Source organism: Aquarana catesbeiana, linkage group LG02 (genome assembly GCF_042186555.1).
Source record: "Aquarana catesbeiana isolate 2022-GZ linkage group LG02, ASM4218655v1, whole genome shotgun sequence".
NCBI classification, from domain to species: Eukaryota; Metazoa; Chordata; class Amphibia; order Anura; family Ranidae; genus Aquarana; species Aquarana catesbeiana.
This window is the reverse complement of record NC_133325.1, coordinates 765,313,235-765,334,996: the sequence shown is the minus strand read 5'-3', so window position 1 is coordinate 765,334,996 and position 21,762 is coordinate 765,313,235. Positions and strand designations below refer to the sequence as shown.

The window sequence follows — 21,762 nt, the reverse complement described above, 5'->3', positions numbered from 1 at the left end:
TAATTAACTAATTTTACTTTTGGAATTGGTTTATTTGTTTTTTAATTTGATTAGAATTTCCCGGATTCTACGAAATGGTATTCAATTCGACCGAACGCAAAAAAATGTAAATTGGCATTCCAATTTTTTTTTTCAATTTAAATGTGACTTTCACATTTTTCAAATCGAAGACTCTTTTCACACTGGGGCGGCGGGTCCATTGGCGGTAAAGCATCGCATCGCTAGCTTTTTGGCCGCTAGCCCAAGAGGGGGTTAAAAGCGCCCGTGTTGCAGCGCATTTCACAACCTTGTGTTCACTAAATTATCTAAATGTGTGTTTTTTTTTTTTTGTTTTTTTTTTGTTATACAGACTGCGCCTCCACCCCCCTATCCTTATTACGACAACAGGGGGTTCCAGGGAGATCACAGCCATTTATATGTGAACCAAGCACCGTACAATGGGAACCCAGTACCGTACAATGGGAACCAAGCACCATACAACGTGTATACTTCGGCTCCTCCACCCAATCACCGCGTCTATCCAGTGCAACATCACCTGCCCAATGTATCCCCTCAACAATCTGTGCCAGCAAACCAACATGTGAAAGCCTCGGGGTGGTTCTCTGCAGGTAAGTGCACCCTGTACAACTACAAGAACATACCTACAAGTAGAAAAAGCTTCTAGAGTTTTCTACTTTTTTGTATAGGAAGCACCTTTTTTATAAACCCAGTTATTACCTTGTTAAGTAGCATTGACATCATCGCTGTACTGTTCATAGACACTGTGTGCAGAGAGCAGAGCTGTAGGAGGGACTCGGGCTCCAACCACTACGGGGGGGCAGAGACAAGGCCAGTCACCCTCAGAGGTGGAACACAACCGCCTCCCCTAAATCCGAAGGGCACCACTTGATAAAAACCTATGAAGGTTTGGAGTCAGTGTGTGTGTGTGTGTGTGTGTGTGTGTGTGTGTGTGTGTGTGTGTTTTTTTTTTTTTTTTTCAAACCCTGTATTTTATTTTAACTAAGCTCCATTTGCCTCCCAGAAACCTCATAATGAACAGTCACTGCCCACTGTCACCACTGTGATGGCTGCTTCTAGTAGACATGTGCAATTAGTTTCGTTTCAAATTAGTTTAACGAATTTCGACAAATTTGTTAATCCGGGAATATCCAAATTAACGGAAAACCCATTTAACTAATTTTTTTGAATATTCAAAATCCGGAAATTAGAACTTCGCATTTGAAATGTCCTTGCAAATTTGGCTGTTAGGCCGTGTACACACGAACGGAATTTCTGTCGGAAAAATCTTGGATGGTTTTTCCGACGGAATTCCGCTCAAGCTTGCCTTGCATACATACGGTCACACAAGTTCTCTGAACTTTCGACCGTTAAGAACGCGGTGACGTACAACACTACGACGAGCCGAGAAAATGAAGTTCAATGCTTTCAAGCATGCGTTGAATTGTTTCCGAGCATGCGAGATTTTTTGCGTGTCCAAATTGCATACAGACAAACGCGTTTATGGATAGGAACTTTTCCCGACCGAAAAATAGAGAACATGCTCTCAATCTTTTGCTGGCAGGAATTCCGCCAGCAAAAGACCGATGGAGCATACACACAGTCGCATTTTCCGACAAAAAGCTCTCATCGGAGTTTTGCTGGCGCCATTTCGGATCATGTGTACGCGGCATTAGTGAACATAACAAATTTATCATTAGAAGTTAAGAATTATCTGAAATAACGAATGCCGTATCTAAATGAATGGAACGTAACAAATTAATAATAAAAACAAATTATTTTATTATTCCTTCCGTTCCATTTTGTTTAGATGCGGCATTCATGATTTTGGATAATTCGTAACTTTGGATAAATTCGTATTCGTTACATTCACTAACAGCCAAACTTGAAAGGAAAGTTATCCAATATTCCAATACCTAATAACTTAACAGTTATTATTAGTTCTTTCGAATCTTCTTTCTTATCCACTCGAAAAACAAGAGAAAAAAAAAATGAATGAAACGAAAAAAAATTTCAGCAGTGCACATGTCTAGTTTCTAATTCTGTAAACAATAGGTTGCCTTTAGCACAGCTGAAAAATACTCAGGCAAATAATGTAAAAAGGTGTCTAGAGCTCCCCCTGCTGGCTTGATAAAGACTGCATCATAATAATAGTATTATACAGGATATATATAGCGCCAACAGTTGCAAAGCTTTACAATATAAAGAAAGACAGTACAGTTGCGATACAATTCAAGAGGGTCAGGAGGGCCCTGCTTGTGAAAGCTTATATTATTGATCAGTAATTTGTAATATTAATCTGTAAAAAAAAAAAAAATATATTGTTTGCTAATCCTGACCATAATAAAACCATATTGCCTTAGACTGACCATACACTATACAATCGGATTGCACAATCTTCTTGAGTCTACCATCAACTATGTAGTATAGGGGCTCACCTGGTTTGATACTAACTAAAAGGGTTGTTTAGGTTTGTCCCTATATTATATTGTTTAGGTAAAGCTACAGGAGATTGTCCAGAGTTTGAATAGTTTATGGTCAGCTTGAAGGCCGCTGTTAGAAATCATGGGGCCCCCCCATACAGCCTTCCTGATGAGCCAGCGGGTGCAGCAGAACAGCGGAAAGGACTTTATCTACCTATGCCCCAAAAATGGGGGAAAAAAAGTCCCTCCTCTGCTCCCACCTTCTGGGTGCCTCTGTTGATCTGACGGGGTTCAGGTAAATTAATTTAAGCCCTAGTAAGCAAGTAGGAGTGGGAGTGTGATCAAGTAAAATCTATTTTTTAATTTAGGCAGAGATGAACCATAAAGCTGCCCGGGCCCCCCTGTTTAGCTGATGTGGACCGGGCCCAGTACCACAGGACCGGTTGTACTGCCTTATTAGGGGCCCTGGCCAGCTTTACATACCAGCTAAGCAGGTGGTGCTAGACTTGCTTAGTAGAAAGCCCAGCATGCTTTGCAAACAGAGGGCCATGGACACCCCCGTTAAATAATGATGTTATACAAAAACTTTCTTTTAAATTTGAAAAAAAATTTAAAAATTGACCGTAAAAATTGTAGCTAGCTAGCATTGCTGTGGATAAATGGGAAGTATGGAAAGCAGAATTTTATATTGTGCACCAAGGGCTCATAATCGCCCTTTTCTTCTATTAAAACCCTGTTTGTTGGTATAAACTAAGTTGAAGCGTCACTAAAACAGAATTTGAAGTTGTGACTTGGATGTTTTCTTTGTTTTTTATGTTGCCAAAACATAAAGGAATGTTTTTTGGGTTTTTTGTTTTGTTTTGATTTTTTTTATCTGTGCCAACATTACTGCTGGAACAGGCAATGAACCAACCAGGAAGTTCTGATAATGCCAATGAAAAGTTCCCAGCCAGCTGACGAAAAGCATTATCACGAATACTGGATGTGCACAAACAATACAGTGCATCCGGAAAGAATTCACAGCGTTTCACTTTTTCCACATTTTGTTATGTTACAGCCTTATTCCAAAATGGATTCAATTCATTATTTTCCTCAAAATTCTATAAACAATACCCCATAATGACAACGTGAAAAGTTTTGAAATTCTTGCAAGTTTATTAAAATAAAAAAACCCCGAAAAATCCCATGTATATAAGTATTCACAGCTTTTTCCATGACACTCAAAATTGAGCTCAGATGCATCCTGTTTCCACTGATCATCATTGAGATGTTTCTACAACTTGATTGGAGTCCACCTGTGGTAAATTCAGTTGAATGGTGATGATTTGGAAAGGAACACACCTGTCTATATAAGGTCCCACAGTTAACAGTGCATGTCAGAGCACAAACCAAGCCATGAAGTCCAAGGAATTGTCTGTAGACCTCTGAGACAGGATTGTATCAAGGCACAGATCTGGGGAAGGGTACAGAAAAACTTCCACAGCATTGAAGGTCCGAATGAGCACAGAGGCCTCCATCATCCATAAATGGAAGAAGTTTGGAACCACCAGGACTCTTTCTAGATCGAACACAGTGATATATTTCAAGCATTTTTTTTTTTTCTTTTAATTTCGATGAAGCAGTCAGTGATGATTTGGGGAGCCATGTTATCTGCTGGTGTTGGTCCACTGGGTTTTATCAAAGTCCACACAGCTCTCTACCAGGAAATTCTAGAGCACTTCATGCTTCCCTCTGCTGACCAGCTTTATGGAGATTTCATTTTCCAGCAGGATTCGGCACTTGACCACACTGCCTAAAGTACCAAAACCTGATTTATTGATAATTGGTATCAATGTGCTTGATTGGCCAGCAAACTCGCCTGGCCTAAACCCCATAGAGAATCGAAACAAATTTTTTTCGCTCTGCACATGTCTAATAATTTTCACATCTTTATTGAAACTAGAAAGTTTACAAAAAATCATCAAAACCATAAGCCATAAAAGTACAGCAACCCCCTTATTATGTACACAGCAGCATCTATCCAGTCTATAAACAAATCAAGAACATACAGTAATGAGTATTTTTTTTAAAAATGGCATAGCCATTTGTCGTGTGAAACTGAATGGAGATTTGTTCTGTGTGAATGAGGGGCAAAAACCAATGTTATGCCATTTTCTCTTCAGGTTGAATGTTTTTTTATTAATACAGAGGAGAACAAATCAGGAAAATGCTGCATTAGGGCCACTAGATGGGAGCTGATGATCATAGGAAATAAGTATATAGGTATTCATCAGCCCCATCAAGTGACCATAATAAGTATTTTCCTGATTCACTCTATTCCACATAAATGAAAAACATTCGACCTGGAGAAAAAAATGCCTAATAACAATAATTTCTTTATCGTACATCATAGGACACAGAGCCTCAAGTAATTACTTGGTGGGTTATGGGCCTACCTTCAGGTGTTGACACTGGTATAACCAATACAGGAAGTTGACTCCCCTATATAACCCCTCCTCCTTCCAGGAGTCCTCAGTTTTTCGCCAGTGTCTAAGGTTTTGGTCGCTGTTCGGAGTAAGGTGTACGCATTACAACCAGTTACCTGGAAAGGTCTGGGTTGCATTTTCAACACAGTAAAGTCTCCATTAAAATCGCTAAAAAAGGGCTGCAGTATTTGGGTCTGATCATAGATACAGCCGAGAAAAAGGGTCTTCTTGCCCAGAAAAAAAAACAAAAAACAAAACACCACTCTATAAAAGAGTTGGTGCGGCTGGTCAGGTCAAAAGGAGGTCCCTCCATTCACCTTTGCATGAGGTTGTTAGAAAGGATGGTGGCTTCATTCGAAGCAGTTCCCTTTGCCCAGTTCCATTCGAGACTGTTGCAAAACAGTATTCTATTTTCTTGGAACAAAACGATCCAAGCTTTGGACTTGCCAATGCGGCTGTCCCCAAGGGTGTACCAAAGCCTCAATTGGTGGTTACTAAAGAATGTCCTAAAGGGTAAATACTTCAAACCACTTTTCTGGAAAGTGGTAATGACAGAGAAGACAACTGTCCAAGGACAGTGTTCAAGAACCGAAAAAGCCCTGCCCATCAACATCCTAGAGATTCGGGCAGTGCGTCTGGCTCTAAAAGCCTGGACTTCCAGGTTAAGGGATTGTCCCAACAGGATCCAATCCATCAATGCCACGGCTGTGGCCTATATCAATCATCAAAAGAGGCACCAAGAATCTCTCAGTGCAGAGAGAAGTGAACTATATTCTAACTTGGGCAGAAAGAAATATTCCGTGCCCATCGGCAGTCTTCATTCCGGGAATAGAGAATTGACATGTGCCGTCAGCAGATTATTCCGAGGGGTATGGTCTATTCACCCCGACATGTTTTGGGCTGTTTGTCAAGGATGGGGGACTCCGGATGTAGATCTTCTAGCATCCAGTGCAACATAAAGTTAGTCAACTTTTTGTCCACAACACAGGATCCATTCGCATGCAGAACAGATGCGTTGATGATACCGTGGGATCAGCTTTTACTGATCTATGCATTTCCCCCTATTCAGTTGCTGCCTTGACTTCTTTGCAGGATCAAGTTGGAAAGAAAAACAGTAATTTTGGCAGCACCAGCATGGCCCAGAAGGTCATGGTATGCAGAGGTCGTAAAGATGGCAGTGGAAGATCTGTGGTCCCTTCCACTAAGGCCAGACCTGCTCTCACAGGGGCCGATATTCCATCCTACTTTACGAATGCTAAATTTAATGGCCTGGCTATTGAGACCCACATTCTGAAAAGACGTGGGCTTTCCAGGGCAGTTATTTCTACTTTAATTAATGCTAGAAAGCCAGCTTCTAGGGCTATATATTATAAATCTGGAAATCTTATGTTTCCTGGTGTGAATCCAAGGGTTGGCACCCTCGGAGATATATTGGAGGCAGAATTCTTGCCTTTCTACAAGTAGGCGTAGAGAGGAAACTGGCCCTGAGTACTATTAAGGGCCAAGTCTCAGCCTTATCAATTTTTTTTCAAAGACCACTTGCTACGCATTCTTTAGTCCGGGGTTTCATGTGAGGAGTGATGTGGATTAATCCACCAGTTAAATCACCCTTAAGCCCTTGGGACTTGAATTTAGTTTTGTCAGTGTTACAAAAACCGCCATTCGAACCATTACAGCACGTTCCCTTAGTCCTTCTGACTAGGAAGCTGATATTTTTGGTTGCTATATCCTTAGCAAGGAGGATTTCAGAATTGACTGCTGTTTCCTGTAAAGAGCCATATTTGGTTATTCATGAGGACAGAGTTGTGTTGGGACCTCATCCAGGTTTTTTACCAAAAGTGGTCTCAGGTTTCCACCTGAACAAGATATTGTCCTGCCGTTTTTTCCAAAACCATGTTGGTTATTCATGAGGACAGAGTGGTGTTACGCCCTTGTCCAGGCTTTTTGCCAAAAGTGGTTTCAGGCTTTCATCTGAATGAAGATATTGTCCTGCCATCGTTTTTTCCAAAACCATGTTCCAAAGAAGAAAAGTCACTACATTGTCTTGATCTATTTCTGTTTAAAGAAAACTGCTCAGATTTGTAAGACTGATGTCTTATTTATTCTGCCAGAGGGTCCTAAAAAAAAAAAGGACAGGCAGCGTCAAAATCCACTGTGGCTAAGTGGATTCGGCAAGTTATGATTTAAAGGGAAAGATTCCCCCTTTTCAAATTAAGGCGCACTCTACCAGAGCGGTTGGTGCTTCTTGGGCAGTGTGGCACCAGGCCTCCATGTCTCAGATCTGCAAGGCCGCGACTTGGTCTTTAGTGCATACATTTACAAAATTTTATCAAGTAGATGTAAAATGGAATGAGGATATCGCCTTCAGGTGCAGTGTGCTGCAAGCAGCAGTATAATTCCTCAAAGTCTGGGGGTGCCCTACGGGTTGTGTCTCCCTCCCCTCAAGTAGCATTGCTATGGGGCATCCCACCAAGTAATTTGAGGCTCTGTGTCCTATGATGTACGATAAAGAAAATAGGATTTTTAAAAAGGCTTACCTGTAAAATTCTTTTCTTGGAGTACATCATAGGACACAGGGCTCCCGCCCCTCTGTTTTTTGGGGTGAGAGTATATTTCTTATATTGCTTGGCTACAAAAACTGAGGACTCCTGGAAGGAGGAGGGGTTATATAGGGGAGTCAACTTCCTGTATTGGTTATACCAGTGTCAACACCTGAAGGTAGGCCCATAACCCACCAAGTAATTACTTGAGGCTCTGTGTCCTATGATGTACTCCAAGAAAAGGATTTTACAGGTAAGCGGTTTTAAAAATCCTATTTTATGCCTCTCATTCACACAGAACAGATGTACGTGTAGTTTCAAAGGATAAATAGCTCTGCAATGTGTTTGTTTTTTTTTTTTATAAATACACCCCTATGTTTTATGCCAATGACACATACTATATACAATAAGAAAAGGTAGCACTATAACTTAGTGGTTAGCATTTCTGCCTTCATTGACTGGAAACTTCACACTGGACCTCATGCAGTTTGGATTCTGTGCCTCTCCACTCTTCCTCCAGACTCTGGGACCTTAATTTACAAATGAAATGCAAAATTTTCCACAGTCAGTGCTGATTTGGGGAGCCATGTCATCTGCTGGTGTTGGTCAACTGGGTTTTATCAAGTCCAAAGTCAGCTCAGGCCTCTACCAGGAAATTCTAGAGCAATTCATGCTTCCCTCTGCTGACCAGCTTTATGGAGATGCTGATTTCATTTTCCAGCAGTTCTTGGCACCTGACCACACTGCCAAAAGTACCAGTACCTGGTTTATTGGTCATGGTATCACTGTGCTTGATTGGCCTGCAAACTCACCTGAGCTAAACCCCATAGAGAATCTGTGGGGTATTGTCAAGAGGAAGATGAGAGACACCAGATCCAACAATGGAGATGAGCTGAAGGTCACTATCAAAGCAACCTGGTCTTCCATAACGCCTCAGCAGTGCCACCGGCTGATCGCCTCCACGACACGTTGATGTCGTAATTCATGCAAAAGGAGCCCCAACCAAGTATTGAGTGCATGCTATACTGTACATGGACACACTTTTCAGTAAGCCAACATTTCTGTATTACAAATCATTTTTTATTGGTATTATGTAATATTCTAATTTTCTGAGGTACTGAATTTTGAGTTTTCACTAGCTGTAAGCCATAATCATCTAAATGAAAAGAAATGCTTGAAATATATCACTCTGTGTGTAACGCATCTATATAAAATATAAGTTTCACTTTTTGAAATGAATTACTAAAATAAATAAACTTTTTGATATTCTAATTTTATGACATGGCCTGTATAACCGTAATATTGATACTGTAACCACATAAATGAAGTCATGTAGAGCTTCCCACACAGGGAGAAAGGAGGGCGAGATGCCTTAATCCAACGCGTTTCACACTGTCGGCTTCCTCCGGGGTCCAAGGGGTGCAATAAATGTGGTCACTGAAATGGAGACAGCAAAAGCGCATGATCCATATATGATGTATAGTATACAGAAAAAAATATATATCATATTAGTACAGAGGATAAAGTATCATGCATATCAAAACCATGTTGAAAACTCACAAAATTGCAATAACACACGGTGTCCCATACACCGGGGTGAGAAGATAAGTCTCTAGGTGCAAATCAGGACAACATCATTAAAGATGGAATGATAATGAAGGGGCGATCGATCAGACAGTGGCTTAGTGTTGTCAGCCTACAACAGAAAGCTCTGTTGCTGGCAGGATCTTTGGGTAAGAAACTTTTGAACACATTCACAAAATTGATTTGGCTTAAAGGGTAACTCCACTGTTGTGGGATAAAAATGGCAAATAAAAAAATATAGCATATACAATTGTGACACAAGTCATCTTGTAATTGAATGTTCTTAACAAATGACAATTTCCCTTTCAATCTCCAGCTCTGTAATTTTCTGTAAAATGCAATATGACTACCTGGAGGTATTCTATACGCAGAGTGTTTCTGATTTTCCCAGAAGTCTTCACTAAAATACAAGTCTGTTTTCAGGCATCTCCTGTAACAAAAATTTCACTTTTTGGTGAGATACTCCCAATGGGAAATCACATCTAAAGGGATGCAGACCCTGCAATTTTCCTCATTGGAGCCAAGTGCAGCAGCTGATTGATAATTATGAAACCACTCCCATTAGATTCACTTTGCCCATGGACACAAACAGTGGTTTCCTCAGAATAACAAAAGGTAGGAATCTGTAACAAAGTTTGTTAAAATCCTTCAATGTACGTGGATCACCCAGAGGAGAATGTGGTGGTGTTGTATTTTTTTTGTTTTTTTTTTTCTCAACAAAATTGGAGTTACTCTTTAAGAAATCTGAATACAGGCTGGCATGATGCTAAAAGTACAGAAAAATAGATTTGGAGTTCACATATATTGTAATCAATTTAGGGTCCTTTCACAATGCAATGTGCGCATTGAGCACCTGTAAATGCAAGTGTGTTTTTATGCTGCGTTGTGTTGTGATTTAAAATTTCCCTGCATTGCACTATATTACTTTATATTATTTTCGATCTTGATAATACCTCTAATTTTGTTTTTCATCGATCTTCCTTCTTCTAGGTAGGAAACGGTTGGTTTGTATCTGCACCACAATCTGTATTCTCTTGGTATTAGCGATCATCGTCGCCGTGCTCTGCTGGTATTTTGGTAAGGGGATTTTCTTTTTATTTTAATTTTCAAGTTTGAAAAATAAAAAAAAAAGGTTTAGCTTTAAATGTCTTAATTCCAATTTTATTCTTTCCCCTTTTTTTTTTTTTTTTTTTTATTTTGAATTTTTTTTTTTCACAATCAGGATTTATTGAAAGTTTATAAAAGTATACAGTATGACATCACAGCAATTATCAGATAGGGTACATGGAGAATTATGTCAGTTTACATGAATGGCGATGATCATATTACAATGTACAATAATAAAGTAATTGTTAGCTCAAATGTCTTTTGTTGTAGACGAGTTCTGTGAAGGAAGTTCAAAAAGCACGCACTGGAGATTGCTAAGGGTTAAAGGAGCCTTTCCTCAATTTACATTCATGCGTGTTATTTAATGGGGGTAGATTTACCAAAAGTCGAGAGTGCAAAATAAGGTGCAGCTGTGCATAGAAAGCAATCGGCTTCCATTTTTTTTTTTTTTTAATCAAAGCTTAATTGAACAAGCTGAAGCTAGAAGCTGATTGGCTACCATGCAGAGCTGCACCATATTTTACACTCTTCAATTTTAGTAAATCAACCCCCAAGTGCATGTTGAGTCATTCACACTTCTCTGCTCTATGTACATTATGTACTCATTGAGCTCATATCCTTTTATCATTGATACTGGTAGTAATGCATTGTGTAACACGATTGGGTTGATTTATGAAAACTGGAGTGTGCAAAATCTGGTGCAGCTCTGTATAGAAACCAATCCGCTTTCAGGTGTTTGTTTTTTTTTTTTTTTTTTTTTTTTTTTTTTTTGGCAAACCTTAATTGAACAAGCTGAAGTTAGAAGCTGATTGGCCACCATACACAGCTGCACCAGATTTTGTACTCTCCAGTTTTAGCAAATCAACCCCAATGACTAAATGCTTCTTGTTCATTCTGTGTTTTATTGTTCAATTGGAAAACTTTAGAAAAACGCTATAGGAGCCCCATATATTCCTGTATCCCCAATCCTAAAATTATACTTGCCTATAGTTGCGAAGTATCAATAGCCGAGAACATGGAAGGAATGAGCACAGTGATTTGGTTGATATTGCTGGCCAAGTGAGCATTCAGTTTTGAAAGACTATTAAAGTGCTTGTAAACCCTCAAGGTTTTTCACCTCAATGCATTGAGGTGAAAAACCTCCTGTAATGCTGCAGCCCCCCTGAGCCCCTGTTTTACTTGCCTATATCCCTCAATCTCGCGCCGGGGACGAGCACACCAGCAAAAGCCGGTGTCTCGGGTCCTGATTGAATGGATTGATAGCAGCGCAGCCATTGGCCCCCGCTGCTGTCAATCAAATCCAATGACGCAGGTGCCAGGGAGCGGGACCAAGTCCTGCTTTATGTGTCAATAGACGCAGAAGCAGGACTCGGGAGCGTGCCCACACGGGTGTCCCAAAGGAGCGCGCTTCTCTGGGGCACTCAAGAAGAGGAGCAGCCTGGAGCGCTGCTGAGGGAACCCAGAAGAGGAGGATCGAGGCCACTCTATGTTTGTTATTTAAAAAAAAAAAAAACACTTAAGTAAAATGCACATCTCTGAACACAGTATTAACTCTGAAGCCCCATATATTCCCTGTTCCCCCAAACCTGAAATTATATTGACCTTTAGCCCCTATGTATTAATTTAGGAAATTGGTCGGTGCCTTTTAGCCCCCCCCCCCCAGCTGGTCGGTGCCTTTTTAGAACCTAGTCTTGTTTTCCCAGTATGATGATAAAGAACACAACAATAACTTTTTTTTTTTTTTTTTTTTTCCCCAAGTAACTACCAGCTGTGAAAAGCAATGCGGAACATCTAAGCAATGTGTAAAAGCTTCCCAGTGGTGTGATGGCACACCGCAGTGCCCCAATGGAGAAGATGAGAGCTACTGTGGTAGGTGTTGGACTGACCTTTTATTTATCATTATTACTGGTTGTATCAACAAAGACCCGACCTTCTCATTTTCTTAAGTATTGCACGAACAAAAACACTAATGTCATTCTAGCGGGAATCCAGTTAAGCTATCTGCACGCCTTTTGGATTCAGGGAGCGTTGGCTTCACCTAGTACGCCTTGAGGAAACTCAAACGCAGATGGAGCCTAGGTTCACATTGGTACGATTTGTCATGCGATTTGACATGTCAAAATGCGTGCCAAATCGGCGGCTAACCCGCACAGATGTCTCTGAAATCGCCCCTGAAGTCGGACTGACCTGTGGGTATGAAATTGCGTGAGTTCAGCTGAACTTGCACGATTTCTAACCCGCTGTCAGTGTGAACCTAGGCGGAACCTGACAAACCATGTGCATAAAGTGTCTGAGGGTAGGGTGTAACCTAGGACCTCAGCCATCAGTCATCTCCAACACAAAACTATTTAGCTTCTGAAAACAGAGAACTAATGGCTAAAATTTTAATTGGTGGCTACATTAGATGCTGTTAAACCAAGAAAATCAAAGAGCATTTCAATTAATCATAGGAAGATAAACTTGCATAAGAAGGACAGAAAAGGATATATATAATCACAAAAGTGAGTACACCCCTCACATTTTTGTAAATATTTTATTCTATCTTTTCGTGTGACAACACTGAAGAAATGACACTTTGCTACAATGTAAAGTAGTGAGTGTACAGCTTGTATAACAGTGTAAATTTGCTGTCCCCTCAAAATAACTCAACACACAGCGATTTAATGTCTAAACCGCTGGCAACAAAAATGAGTACACCCCTAAGTAAAAATGTCCAAATTGGGACCAATTAGCCATTTTCCCTCCCCGGTGTCATGTGACTTGTTAGTGTTACAAGGTCTCAGGTGTGAATGGGGAGCAGGTGTGTTAAATTTGGTGTTATCGCTCTCTCTCTCATACTGGTCACTGGTAGTTCAATATGGCACCTCATGGCAAAGAACACTCTGAGGATCTGAAAAAAAGAATTGTTGCTCTAAGATGGCGAACCTTGGCACCCCAGATGTTTTGGAACTACATTGCCCATGAGGCTCCACTACACCGCAGAGTGCATGAGCATCATGGGAAATGTAGTTCCAAAACATCTGGGGTGCCAAGGTTCGCCAACACTGGCCTAGGCTATAAGAAGATTGCCAAGACCCTGAAACTGAGCTGCAGCACGGTGGCCAAGACCACATAGCAGTTTAACAGGACAGGTTCCACTCGGAATTGGCCTCACCACGGTCGACCAAAGAGGTTGAGTGCACGTGCGTCATATCCAGAGGTTGTCTTTGGGAAATAGACATAAGAGTGCTGCCAGCATTGCTGCAGAGATTGAAGGGGGGGGGGGGGTCAGCCTGTCAGTGCTCAGACCATACGCCACACACTGCATCAAATTGGTCTGCATGGCTGTCGTCCCAGAAGGAAGCCTCTTCTAAAGATGATGCAAAAGAAAGCCCGCAAACAGTTTGCTGAAGACAAGCAGACTAAGGACATGGCTTACTGGAACCACTGATGAGACCAAGATAAACATATTTGGTTCAGATGGTGTCAAGCGTGTGTGGCAGCAACCAGATGAGGAGTACAAAGACAAGTGTGTCTTGCCTACAGTCAAGCATGGTGGTGGGAGTGTCATGGTCTGGGGTTGCATGATTGCTGCCGGCACTGGGGAGCTACAGTTCATTGAGGGAACCATGAATGCCAACATGTACTGTGACATACTGAAGGAGAGCATGATCCCCTCCCTTCAGAGACTGGGCCGCAGGGCAGTATTCCAACATAACAACCCCACACACATCTCCAAGACGACCACTGCCTTGCTAAAGAAGTTTAGGGTAAGGGTGATGGACTGGCCAAGCATGTCTCCAGATCTAAACCCTATTGAGCATCTGTGGGGCATCCTCAAACGGTATCTATCTATCACACATCAACTATATTGATGATATTCATAATGAGCTCACATGTTATGGCTTCAGTTTGTAGTGTCATGGCTGATTGATTCCCCTATGTCCATGTATTAACCTACAACAACCTAGCAACTTCTTGTTCCACATCATAAAGTGTTCAGTGCGTGCCTTCCATTTTCCTCTGTGTTGCTAATGTGATGATACATCTTTTCCAGCATGGCGATTTCTATTAATTGCTCAGCCTGTTTGTATCTGTGCCAGATCGAATTACTATTTAGCTCCTACCCGCAGAACATTAGACTGAGTGACCCAGAGATTGTGGGATAGAAGTGTCAGTTCTCAGACTACAGACAGAGGCCATGCATTAACCTGTGCAGTGCCATGCAGCATGCATCATGTTTGAACACAAGCAGAAACTGCTGACACCAGAATGTGAAGATTTACTCTTCTATAGGCTTTGCATAGAGGGCAACAAATTACACCATGAAATTACTTGATCAATACTCATCTTATATAGATGAAAAACATAATGTGCGGGTAGGCAGGTTTATAATGCACGTAAAAACAACCCAATAAAAAAAAAGAGGGCAATACAAAATAAACATATGACGAAAAATGCATAACGAGACATAAAACAAAGACAGCTGAAATATATTAAAAGTGCGGGAATATAAAAAACAAACCTACATGCTCGCTGCAGTCTCGCTCTGATGCTGCAGCTGTCCCCTGCTGGCTCTACACCAAGAACTGAGCGATCAAAGACCACTGGTTGCTCAGCTCTAGGGTTTGCTCTAAGCACTGTCAATCACTGCTCTGTGCTCTGCCCCTCCAGCGCTCACTGGAGCTCCAGACTGTGGAGGGGGCTGGAGCAGCTGGCCTTAGGCTCTCAGTAGCACTCTGAGAGGTTGAACCATTTGCCAATTGGGTATCTGGGCAGGCCCCGACATTGTTGTCAGAATCCCAGCAGAGCCTGGACTGGCTCTGTGACATCAGCCGACAGTGGGCTTTTGGCTACTGTTCACTGAATCTGGGGCACAGGAGTGCAGAACTTGGTGCACTCCTGTGACCCACAGGAAAAGTATACTCAAAAGAGCTTTGGCCGTAAATCTCCTTTTTTACATCTTGACTTTTCCTGTAAGCTGAGGCTGGCTTTGGTGCTCCTAACTCCTAAGCCTCCTTATTGATCTGTGGGACCACTTATCACATTAACTAAGCAAATTGGAGGTGGGAGGAGGTGAGTGGGCCAAATTTGACTTATCCAGGAAATGTCAAGAACTGCATATGATTCCACTTTGGATGTATTAAATTTTTATACATGCCTTTTTACCGGAGGTAAGGTGCAATTTTTATTATCCTATGCAGAGTTTAATTTAGCTGGTTTGTGGTGTGGTACTTAATGGGGTTGTAAACCCTCGTGTTTTTTCCCCTTAATGCATCCTATGCATTAAGGGGAAAAAACACCTGGCAGTGACCGCCCCCCCAGCCCCCACATTTTACTTACCTGACCCCTCGAACTTGACCTGCTGGGGACGCACTGTCTCTCTGCCCGGGGTTCTCGGCTGTTGATTGGATAGATTGATAGCAGCACAGCCATTGGCTCCCGCTGCTGTCAATCAAATCCAATGACGCAAGTGACGGGGGTGGGGCCGAGTCCTGCATTCGGCCTCAATGAACGCCAAATGCTGGACTCGGGAGCGTGCCCGCAAGGTAACCCCCCAGGAGAGCTCTTCTCCTAGGGGGTTATCTGATGCAGGGAGGAGCCGCCGGGGGAACCCAAATGAGCAGGATCAGGGCCACCCTGTGCAAAACAAGATGCATAGTGGAGGTAAGTATGACATGTTTGTTATTTAAAAAAAAATTAAAAACGAACCTTTAGTGTCACTTTAAATGTAGAGTGAGCTCTGATTCGATAACCCCTTAATCTTGTATTTTTTGTCAGTGGGCAGATTTGAGAAATATGCTTCTGGTGTTCTATAGCCCAACCATTACTGTCATATTGGTTTATCCTAAAGTGGTATTCTGAACTGGATGTAGTGGCAGATTTGGCTTACAGCAAGGAAATGCAAGGGGTGTTGCAGCATATGTGTTCCCAGATCCAGGTTTAGGTTGGTGGATGGGTTGTTAAAAGTAAGCTATTAGTAATTTCCCTTTTAGTATTAATAAAGTATACTGAATCGGAAACTAAGGTTGTGTGTAGCATCTGTTTATTTTGAACTCGAAGAGGTGAAGGTGATCTCTCTAAAACTGGGCCGAGTAATTAAACCTGAACCATTAACATTTTTACTTCATTGAACAAACCGAGCAATACAAGATGTCTATGACTCCATATTTTGTTAAATGCTTGTAAATCTTTGATTCCACTATACTGGGGAAAAAGTTAAATGCCTACTATTTCACAGTGGCTATGAAGGGTTGACAAGCTCCGTCTAATGGAAGAAATAAAGGGTTGACCAGGAAATATATTAAGACATGGGCAAAATGGTTTGAATTGAGGAAACTAAACTATATTATGAAATAATATCAGACCCTGATGGTAAATCAGAGTATGGCTTATTAATATTGATTAACCTTATAGCTTCTGTACCTCCCTGATAGTTCTGTCTGTCTGTCTGTCTGTCTGTCTGTCTTTCTTTTTCTTTCCTCGTTCCCCCCTCCCTCTATTTCGCTATTGGAGGGGAGAGGACGGGAACTGATGAGATAAATTGCATTGTATATTTTCAAGATAATGTTTGGAATTTTCTGAAATGCTGAAAATAATAAATAAAACATTTTTTGAACTCATAATTTTTTTATAGTTGACTGTAGACCATAAAGGGAGCCTGTTACTACAGCCATCAGTGGGTATCATGTCTGGCCTGTCATCAGTGAGGGGGTCGCGCACCAAATGTTCCTGCCATATAAAGATGTGCCATTTATTACAATAATCTGTACAAGTACTGCATACTAACATTACGTACTGCATGACAGCAATTTTTATTTTTATTTTTTCTAGCACGATTATATGGAGATAAGTTTATATTACAAGCTTATTCCCCAACAAAGTCAGCCTGGATGAATGTGTGCTTTGATGACTGGAACAACAATTATGGAATTCAAACATGCCAATATATAGGCTACAAGAGGTAGGTATTGCATTACATTTAATTCATACACATGAATGGGAACTGACCATGTCACTTGACCCTGAGATGCTATGCACCATGAGGCCACCTGCTACACAATGTGGCCAAAGTGTATGTGCACACCCTTGTACATGGAAGCCAGGTCCATACAGCTGTGTTTGTTTTTTTTTTTTTTTTTTTACTTTGGTGTGGAGGAACTAGAGTGGTCCACACAGCGACCAGACTTCAACCCTACTGTACACCTTTTGGGATGAATTGGAGAACTGATTGTGAGCCAGGTCTTTTTCTTCCAACATCGGTATCTGACCTCACAAATTCCCCCAGACACACTCAGAGGAGCACGAGGTATGAAGGCTGTTATAGCCATAAACGGAGGACCGACTTTATAATGATGCACATGGTTTTGGAATGTGATGCCCATCAAGCGAATACAAGGTGTGATGGGCAGGCGTCCACAAAGATTTGGCTAGAATAGGGTTATAAAGTGGTGGTGGTATGTCATTTCATTCTCAATCCACCCTTCCCAATTAAAATTATTTTCCTTTATTTCTTTGTTGAAAGCCCCATGAATGCTTACCTTGCCTTTTTAATAGTGTGTGTAAAATATATATATATTGTGTTTTACAGATTTTCGTTCACAAAAAAGAATTTTCATTCTATATGAACTGCGATTAAAACATTTCTCTTTTTTTTTTTTTTTTTTTCCCCCCCTCAGGTCCAGTTATAATATCACTTATCTGGAAAATGTCACATCAGACTTGAAAGGTTTTGTCAGTATAAACACCAGTGCATCTTTTGACAAGCTGTATACTAGTGTCAGAAGCAGGTATGCTGCCAGATTATTCATTTATCAAAAAATTGCAATCATTACCATACACTTGCTCCCCTGTTCTGCTGATTAGAATCCACCTTTTTTTTCCAGTCTGATCAGAGGAAATTTAAATTCGGATTGTTTTGCTGTAGGCTACTGCACTCTGTGTTCATGATCTGTAAAGAATGATTGCTCAACTAAGCACTGCTCACATGAGTCATGAGCAATTATGGTTGACACCATGAACAAACGATACACACAAACACGTGTTCAAGATTGAGAAATAGAACATGCCTGTAACATCATTAACATCATTAGAAATCATTCTTTGCATAGACCAGCCCTTTTTAACTAGGGTTCTGTGAAACCCTAGGGTTCCTCCAGAGGTAGCTAGAGATTCCTCCACTGCACATGTATCTAAAAAAAATGTAAAGGATCTCTTAACCCAAGAACAAGAATGTTAAATATTGCAGCTTACCAGTCCTTAGGTGTTGTGGCTGCATTCGTTTTACATTTTCAAGCTAAAGATTGTTCCAGCAACTCGGCAAGTATAGAAAATACCTCTTGACCTTATCAGAAATGCAGTGTCCTTGCCATTCTCAGTGAGCTGAAGTGTTCCCACCTATCACATAGTAGAGATGAACAAATGTAGGAAGCCTAGGTGACAACCATAGGTCCCTCTATAGATACAGTGGAGGACTGAGCATAGCCACTCAGGGGAAGGTGCACTTGTCTACTCTTCCCCAAGTATTTTCAATATAGACTATACTCGCCTACAAACCTGCTCCTCCAGGATCCTTAATGAGTTGTTTGCCCAGAGCCGCTCCGGCTAGGATTGCCACCTGTCTGGGATTCACCGGGACAGTTCGGGTTTGGAATCATGCATCCGAGTTTCAGATTGCCTGAAACCCGGACAAGTTATTCAGACTGGACTATGGCTTCCCAGCAGGGTTGCTGGCTGCAGTTGTCTAAGCTGAGAGTGGCTGTTACACTCTTTCACACTGCCCAAAGCCAACACTAACATTCCCCCCCCCCCCCCCACACACACACACACACACACACACACACACACACAGACGGGAGAGGAGAGAGGGCTCGATCTGCACCTCTTCCTCCTGGCCCTACCCCTCTGTGTCTGCCCACACTCTTTAGAAAAGGAAAGTGCAGGCTGGAAATTTGAAGTCCAGCAGCGTCAGATACATCTGGATGAGAGGTGCTGACTGCCAAGGGGTGAGTGAGCTCACCATCCATTCCTGTCTGTCACTGAAATATCCCCTCTTCTATCTCCTGCCTCCTGAGTGAGCACACTAAGGTAAATTAGGGTTCTCAGAGCACCCCTTACATCAGAGTTCCCCTTTACACCAGAGGCCACAGTCTTCCCCCTTACATCAGAGTCCTCTCCGTACATCAGAGTTCTCAGTGTTCCCCCTTAAATCCGGGTTCCCAGAGCATCCCTTATGTCAGAGTCCCCAGAGTTCTCCCTTACATCAGCGTCTGCAGAGTCCCCCCTTACAGTGAAAGGGAACTCTGCGAATTCAGATGTAAAAGAGGAACTCTGTGGATGTAGTTCTAATGTACCTTCATATGATTAGAAATGTTATTTAATAGCAAAATATATGTATAGTTTATACTACAAAAAAAAATTGCTGTGTGCCACTAAAGTGTTCAGGTTTGACTTGAAGAAAAGGTGGCAACCCCAGCGCAGTCGCTGACCAGAATCTTCAGCCTTCATTTATTTCTATGGAAAGCCCATTTGTCAGCTTATCAGATTGCAGACAGGCTTTGTAATAAAGTGCACAGTAGCATACATGCACAGGTGCAGCCTTGAAAAGTTCTGGAGGAATTGGCTAGGGACTGTGCTCTGGACAGTTTACACAGTGAAGACCTCAGAGGAGCAGGGTTGTAGAGACACATGATCTATACTGGTTCCAAGGTGCAATCGGTTCATAAGTCCTTGTGAAGAATAACACTCTGTCGCCTGAGGCACATTTTGCAGATTTGGTTGGATTCGCTGTATCTATATTTTTTTTACTACTTATAATGACTGTTGGCCCAAAATCACACAGTTTATTACATGTCACTGCTTTGATTTTTGCAGGGATTATTGTCCATCTGGAAAAGTGATCTCTCTAAGGTGCATAAGTAAGTCTTCATTTCTTATAAGGTGATAAGTCTTCAGTAAACCAGAGGAAAGAAGTGGATTTTAGCCACCACTGAGATTTCAGCTGTCATTTTATTGTGCGCATTCCAAAATGAGTAAAGCCAATCATAGTGCAAAATTATTATTTCCTGAAAATCGCTCGATTCCCCCATTAATAAAGTCTGTTGATGGGGAAAACCCCTTCTATGGAGCTATTGTGTTCTTCTGGTGGGGTGACGGTACCTAAGTTGATCGCTCAACTCTGATACAATCAGCCTGCCCATACATGATTTGAATCTTGGCCAGCACCTGTTGAACTGGCCAAAACTTAAATCTATGCCCGGCCTAAAAGCTTTTAAATTAGTCAGTGAACAATGCCTTTCTTTCTATCAATGTGCAGACATAATAGCCACTGGTATAGGCCATTAGTGTGCTGTATATCTTTTTGAATTTTTATACCCTTTTAATAAAAACTAATTTAAAGGGGAACGGTTTGAGTTGTCATTAGAAAGCATGGAAGCAGACATGACAACACTCCCTGGTGGGAAGGGAGAATTAGTATCTATCTTATGAAAGGATTGGCTATTGTCATGCTCTCAGGTGTGATGGTGGAGGACATCGGCACCTCCCCACAGTAGTAATGCCTCTGTTGTGTAGCAGGAACACGTGTAGGAAAAATGTAATCTTCTATACTTACGTCGGGCTTTCCTTTGTGGTCTCCTGTAGATCCCTAGCATGGGCTCTCCATGACTAATGGGGTGGCAATACACATAGGGTTGCCACCTCATCCCTTTAAACCCAAACGCATATGAATTACACAGGTTCTGAGGCTAATTTAATGCAGATAGGGCACAAAGTGAGTTTAATTACCACCTTAATCATCCACAGAACCTGTGTAATTTGGGTTTAAAGGGATGAGGTGGCAACTCTAAATACACAACTGTCAGAACACTAGGAGAGGTCCAGTGGTCGGACCAGGAAGGGTGAATGAGTATCTATTTTCTGAAAGGATAGACTATTCTCATGATCTCAAGTCTAACAGTGGAATACCCCCTCCCCACAGTAGTAATGTACCTGTTGTGTAGCAGGAACACATGCAGGAATAGTCGATCTTCCATACTTGGTTGGGGCTTTCCTTGAGGACTCCTGTAGCTCCCTAGCATGGGCTCTCCCAGAGTCTCCATAACTAATGGGGTGGCAATACACAAATTTCACCCTTTGGAACAATAGGAAAGGACTGAGCTGACCTGACCAGAATTCAGGTCCACCTTCTTTACTTTAATTTTTTTCTGTAGAGTGTGCCCCATTTTGTCACCAGAAACTATTCATGCTAAGAGTAATTTCTGAGTTGCCTGATGGAAAACAGGTCTACAACAGTGTCTTTATAACTTTATGTACTAGAGTTTTAATATAAAGACAGTGATTTCAAGTAATGACAGAACTTGCTTAATAAACTGGGGGGGTAGGGGCTGTGTCCATGCTGCATAGTGGGAAGTCCCACTGCATAGTGGGAAGTATCTCCACATGAAAGATTGCATAAAGCAATTAGGGACTGCTTCAAGGACCAGTCTCCACATTCCCCTGAGGGAGAACGTCTAAGGCTTTCTGGGCCTACATGGCATTTCTCTGGTAGCTTCACAAGAAAAGGAGTTCCCAATGCCCTCCACGACCCTGGCTACCCAAATATACACTATAGCACCCTAGCAAGGAAATGGCAGTGCCGACTGCCACTGCCCAGCAACCACAGGGAGG

At 41.7% G+C, this 21,762-nt stretch overlaps 1 protein-coding gene across 1 annotated transcript in view; it reads left to right on the top strand.

Moving 5' to 3' along the window:
- Nucleotides 1-349: 349 nt before the first annotated feature.
- TMPRSS2 (transmembrane serine protease 2) overlaps nt 350-21,762 on the top strand; it is a gene marked incomplete at its 5' end in the record, with an annotated part of 43,441 nt that continues 22,028 nt past the window's right edge. The window contains 6 exon segments of the mRNA XM_073617259.1: nt 350-608; nt 10,000-10,086; nt 11,875-11,985; nt 16,930-17,059; nt 17,775-17,885; nt 19,969-20,012. Coding sequence (XP_073473360.1) covers nt 350-608; nt 10,000-10,086; nt 11,875-11,985; nt 16,930-17,059; nt 17,775-17,885; nt 19,969-20,012 — 742 coding nt within the window.